The 6,430-nt window shown below is 46.6% G+C and overlaps 1 protein-coding gene across 4 annotated transcripts in view; it reads left to right on the top strand.

The window, feature by feature from the left end:
• The window catches only part of OSMR (oncostatin M receptor), a 52,428-nt gene extending 45,998 nt beyond the window's left edge, over positions 1-6,430 (top strand). For all 4 annotated transcript variants that reach the window (XM_086677568.1, XM_086677544.1, XM_086677550.1 and 1 more), the window contains exons 15-18: positions 65-232; positions 3,243-3,324; positions 3,833-3,905; positions 4,257-6,430. In XM_086677568.1, the coding sequence (XP_086533694.1) occupies positions 65-232; positions 3,243-3,324; positions 3,833-3,905; positions 4,257-4,787 (854 nt within the window). In that variant the 3' untranslated portion in view covers positions 4,788-6,430. The remainder of the gene's footprint in view (positions 1-64; positions 233-3,242; positions 3,325-3,832; positions 3,906-4,256) is intronic.

Consider the following 6,430-nt stretch of genomic DNA (forward strand, 5'->3'; position numbering starts at 1 on the left):
CATAAGATCTCTCTCACGCTTTTTTTTTTCTTGAAAAAAATTTGTTTTTTCTTTTAAATTACAGATGATTCAATATGTTGCAAATACAAAATTGACAACCCCAAACAGAAGACATTTGTCGTGGAAAACCTGCAGCCGGCGTCTTTCTATGAGTTTTTCCTCACTCCATACACCAGTGTCGGCGAGGGCCCCCAGGGCGCTTTCACAAAGGTCACAACTCCAGATGAATACTGTGAGTTGTCGAGATCAGGAATTTTTAAACCTTTCTTCTCTGTCTCTCTTTCTCTTTCTCTAGATGGGATTCTGTGTCACACACACACAAAAAATGTCACACAGAATCCAACTACGTTAAACAGACAAGAGTCTGACTGACTTATGGCCTGGAACCTTCCTCTGGCCTGTCTGTCGCAGTGGTCCCTGAGCCACTCGGGCCCAAAATGACTTGAACTCAGTCCCAAAATGGCTGGAAAATCACAGATGGCAGTTTCCTGTCAACTTCAGAAGGGCCCCCGGGGCCCCAGGCCCACTGTCTAGAGGAGGGCGGGTGGTTTTCTCAGCAGAGCTGCCCTCGGCAGCCGGCTCCCTGGCTGGTTTCCCTCAGTGGCAAACCAGCCGCTTCCTGACTTTGCCTTTCTGGGGGCAGTTGAGAGAGATGGGGTGGGGTCTGCTGGGATCAGGCAGGTTCCTTCATGAACCTGCTGTTTGCCGATTGGTGGGGGAAAAATGAGATAAAGAGATCCACTTTTCAAAATGCATTTGGCTTGAAAGGAGGAGAAAGAAGAGGGCAGGGAGAAGGGCAGCAGGAACCAGTTAATGGTAAATCAGATTCTGGTGGTAAACACTGACCTCCAATAAACAGGAAGGTGGGGGTGGGGTGCAGGGGGAGGAAGATACTGATGGAGAAGAAGAGGAAAAGCAAGTATCAAATTGTGTATCATGGAAGGTCCCCACTGGAAGGGACCTTTGCAGACACTCCTCTCTGGGAAACAGGCTGAAAAGTCTGCCTCAAGTTACCAGCGATCCTAGGTCCTCGGTGCAGGGTCCCTTTGCTGGTGGCAGAGCCGTAGGGACATGGTGGCCACAGCAGGTAGAGCTGCTGACCAGGGTGAGGACATCTGTGTCTATGCCGGCAGATCGGGGCACTCAGGGCTGCTCACTTGTCAGCTGCAACGTGGCCCCAGGTTTCCAAGTTGAAGGTCAGAACTCTCAGATGTCAGTCAAGGATTTATATTATTTGAGCACTCTTAACTGTTTTAGGGTAAAGTCAAAAAATTTTAATTTATATTCAGGCTGTTGTTATTCCAGCTTTGGTATTTTATTTAGCTGGTAGAGGGTGTGTGTGTGTGTGTGTGTGTGTGTGTGTGTGTACACATACATCATAATACAAATAACTGTCTTTACCTCAAGTATATTTTCTAGATTTCATTTATCTCCCTTATTCATGATAAACCTCCTTAGCCTCGGCTGTGACTCTTTATTGGCTTATTGACTAGTATTAAAAAGGAAAATAAAGTGCGTAATTAGAGCAATGAGAATGACATTCTGCAGTTACAAAAATAATACGGGCGAATGTCACAACTGCCATGCCGAGTGACAGAAGCCAGCCCTGACCCTTGCTGTAAGAGTCCGCTACAGAAAGAGGCAAGTGCCATGTGTGTTATTAGAAGGCAAGATGGTGGTTACCTTGGGAGGGGACGATGATTGGATGGGGACACCAGGGGGGCTTTCTGGGGAGCTGATGTTCCTTTTCTTGCTCTGGGTACTGGCCACGTGTGTTGGCACTTGTGAAAATGCATTGAGCTGTGCTCTTATGAGCACTTTTCTGAATGCATATAATGCATTTCATCATGCATTTTGCTAAAAAAGTTTAGCAAAACCAGTCTGAAACTTGGAAACTACCATGGCTAGGTCCCCGGGCTTCTTAAGTAAGTTAGAAGTCTATAACTTAACCGAATCTTAAAACCAGTTATAGTAGTCCAAAGTACTGAGTTGAGAGCAAAGTATTCTTTAGTGGAGTCAGGAAGAGAGTTTCTTCCCCCTTTCTGCCATCAGGTTTAACTTCAGGCCAGTTGGTGAGGCGTTTGCTCCGGCATCGTCTTACCTCTCCGTGTGTCCTTTTCTTCAGACCCCTGTGCTGCCTCATAGCACTGGGCTGGGCATCTACCCAGGCCCGTCCTCCCTTACAAAATGCCAACATTTCCCACCATATCCCCAGCCCCAAATCAAACCTCATTCCTTCCAGGACAGCCAGGTGTCAGGGCTGGTGAGCAGGTGGGGGGGGGGGGGGGGGGTTGGGGGGGGCAGGGAAGCAGATATATTGAACAGAAATATACGTACATGTGTACGTGTGAATGACCGTTAGCCCACCAACCCCCCTCCCTGTGCAGTTTGCATCTGCAAAAGACCGTGTTTACTGGCCCAGTGAAATTATTATTTGTTGGGCTTGCAGGCAGTGGGAACAGAAAAGATGGGTATTTAAGAAAATGACCTACCTGAGGAATCAAAATGGATAATTATTCTAGGTGAAGACACATTCAGGTCATTTTGTCTGAGACTGACTAAAAGTGGGGGGTGCATTATTTCATTTCTGAAGTGCAACAGAAACCCTCAAAATCTCCGTGGCATACAAAAACGAGTATTTCTGTTCATGCTCTTGGCTTAACTGATCTCAGCGGGGCTGTGCCAGGCTGGACTCCAGGCTTCCGTCAGGTTTGGGTTGGTTCCATGGCTTCACTCTGGGGCTCAGGCTAAAAGGGCAGCGGTTGTGAGAGACAGATCCTTCTCCTGGTGGATCACAGGGGCCTGGAGGGCAAGGCAGGCTGTGCGTGTGCACTTAAAGCAGCTGCTCGTGTTACAGCTACTACCAGCCCATTGGCCAAACCTAGTCACGTGGCTGAGCCCCAAGTCAGGACACAGGAAAGTATGCTCACTGCGAAGCTTTGGCAAGGGTGGGGGGGGGGTAATAATTCTGATATGGGGGCGGTGGGGGGGGGTGAAGAATTGGAAGTAGTGATCCGGTCTCATAGAGGAGGGACCAAGTCCAAGTCAAGGTGTTGACGGCGAACGGTCCCTGTGTTGGTTGGGAGGTGGAACCCCCCACCCCATCAGCCAGAATTCAGATCGAATCTTGCATAACTAGACCTTTGAGGATTAATCACTATGTAAAATTACTCTCAAACTTACCTTTGTTCCTTTGAGGAGGGAAAAGTACTCAGGAAAATTTTCTCTGTTTTCTTCTCCAGCCCATATACTGATACGTATCACACTCCCCATGATTTTCTCCATTTTGCTCATCATGATCTTATGCTACTTGAAAAGTCAATGGTAAGTGCGTGGGGAAGATTTTATCTAAGAAGAAAGAGAAATATCTAGAAAAGAGTTTAATAAGATAGAAATCACACGGAATAAAATGAGAGAAGGTGCCACAAAGGTGAAGGACAGAGACTTCGATGAAAATGTGAAAATTCTATTAACATTTTTGCTTTTCAGGTCGAGACATAAGGAAAACAATAGCCGTTTGAAAAGATTGCAAAGCCTGTTCAGTAACACTAGTTAAGATTATGGTATTTCACGTAGTGTGTGCTTGGCAGTATTCTAAGTGATTCTGAGTACTTTGCCTCCGGCTCATTTAATCCTCTCCACGCCACTTGTAAGTAAGAGCCTTATCTCTGTTGAATGGATGAGAAGATGTAAACATAGCGGAGTTAAATAGCCTGGCCAAGGTCCCACAGTCAGTGATAGAGCGAGGGTGAGCACCCAGGAAGCTGACTGCAGACTTCTCTAAACTATTCACTATATTGCAAAATTCAGTCTAATTTTCACTGTTTTCTAGGATGAAGGAGAAGTGTTACCCTGACATTCCAGATCCGTACAAGAGCAGCGTTCTGTCATTAATAAAATCCAAGGTAAATGCTGGGAGATTGTACGTATACCACGTATCTGTTAAAGACTAATCGAAGGTTAGGGCTGTGATAGTACTTTTCTAGACTTCCTTAGAAGACATAACAGCGACGGCCACCTCATCTCCCAGGGCTGTGAAATGGGTGAATGGAGCCTTGAGATTTCTTCCATCGGGGGAAATCCTTTGGTTTGCAACAGCACCTGCAGTTAACTTGTGACTAGGACAACACACACACAAAACCTGAAGCCCTGAGTGCGTTTCGCATATACTTTATATACTCTGACACACACACACACACACACACACACACACACACACACACACACACTATTTGCATTTCTTTTGTTTGTTCCAGGAGAACCCCCGCCTAACAATAATGAATGTCAAGGACTGTATTCCAGATGCTATTGAAGTCATAAACAAGCAGGAAGGCACTAGGAAGTCACTGACAGAAACTGAACCCACCAAGCCCACCTACCTTTACCTCCTCCCAACAGAGAAGAGCCACTCCGGGCCTGGCCCCTGCATCTGTTTTGAGAACTTTACCTATAATCAGGCGGCTTCTGACTCCGTTTCTTGTGGCCACGTCCCAGTAACCCCTAAAGCCCAGCCAAGTCAGCTGGGACTGTTGACATCATCTGAAAATGGACCGAAGGCACTAGGAAAAAACTACGTCAACTCCCTGGGAGAAATACCAGCTGGAGAAACTAATTTGAATTATGTGTCCCAGTTGGCCTCACCCATGTGTGGAGACAAGTCCAGTCTCCCCACAAATCCACCAGAGCCAGCACTGTGTTCAGAGTACAAAACGCAAATGGCCATTCCCATGGGTCTGACCTCTCCTCCCTCGATTACCCTCTTAGATGAAGGTGAGCACGACCACTAATCAGTATGTACCCGTCGCATGCCTTTCTGCTACACAGACACGAACAGGCTCGGCGGCACCATTCTGTCACCAGATGCCTCGGTACGTAAACCCACCGAGCGGTCACGGGGGGCGTGAGACCACTACGGTCCGGCTCGGTTTGAGAGGTCAGGAGCTATGGAACTTAGCACTCCTCCTTGGAGCAGGCTTGCCGTAGACATGGCAGGCTCCTGGGGACAGGCTCCCTTGCTGGTGTGCTCCAGGCCCACCTTTCGAACAGCAGGCCTGGAACCTGACATAGAGATAGACCCCAGACCCTCAGTACTGGACACGGGGGCTGTGGTCCCACAAGTTCAGTTTTTAGTGAGGAAATTTTCCATTAAGCTTTACCCCCATGTTCAGTATCTTTAGGGTAAAGGAACTAGATTTAAGGTTTTAATAAAGGCCACAGAAGATTCGATACTAGAGCATGAAGTGTCAATGTTATTCCGGGTGTGTTTAATGAAAAAAATCACAGACGTTTGAGGGTAAAACAGATTTTAGACTTGCCTTGAAGCGATGATAATGTGTAGTTCACCGATGCAGTAAAATGAACTCTTCTGGGGGCACAGACCTTAGAAAGGTAGACACGTGAATGATCAGGAAGATCCCAACTGCCTTTCCACTGAGCTTATTGCATGCGAGGCAAGAGCGGGACTGGCAGGGACTCTTAACTTGCTGTCAGGATAACAGCACTCCTACTTGGTAGACATCAGTCTTTGACCGTGATTTTTGACAACTACCTCCGAATAGAAACGAGAATATGTTATTAATTCCATTCACATTTTCCGGTTCCTCTTTTTTTCAAGAACTATACAGAAATGACCTGTTCTCATTTGGCACCCTTTGGTCTTTGCAATGGTCTGGGTCAAGAAAATACCCTCACTGTCTTCATTTATATTCCTGTTATGCTAACATAATGAATAAAGTGCACCTCCATCGTTGGGCATGGTTTAGACATAATTGTAAAAAGCTCTATACAGGGTGGGGAAATTCTGTATTCGCTCAGCAGCGGCTTTGTCTCCTTGAACCAGTATGTACAAGGCACCGGGGACATAGCGGGCATTCCACATGTGCCCGGTCCTTTCTCTGCCTTCTGCCCATCGGCGCTTTACATTTATTTACCATGTTTTAAGCAAGCATGTTTAGGAACTCCTCGCTTGCTGTGCCGGAAGCGACAGCACCTCCGCCTCTGGTACCGAACGCCCTGCACTGTGTCATCGGCACCACACAGCCAAGACTGAGAGCAAAAGACGCACACCTCCAAGTAAGGTGACTGCCAGCTGGCTGAAATATACCAGCACAAGCAGGGCTTCTGTTCAGGCTTTTCAACCTTTTCCTTACACAGAACTGAACCTTTTGCTGGAAAACTGGGCATGTATTCCTAACACTGTAAAAATGAGTATCTTGAGTAATCTAACAGCTTTGAGAAGACTTTGGGGGCCAGTATTATCATCACTTAGACTCCTTGCTCCTTTCTCATGCAACTATAAAAGAAATGGCAATGGCAGTGAAGACAGATTTGTAACTAGTGTCTTTCGTATGGATTTTCTTTTAAAAATCCACAAGACCTTGAAGTCATTTTTATTGCAAAAAAGCCTTAATTAAAATATTTCGCAGCTGCA

This window comes from Puma concolor, chromosome A1 (assembly GCF_028749965.1).
Source record: "Puma concolor isolate L17-30 chromosome A1, mPumCon1.1.hap2, whole genome shotgun sequence".
NCBI classification, from domain to species: Eukaryota; Metazoa; Chordata; class Mammalia; order Carnivora; family Felidae; genus Puma; species Puma concolor.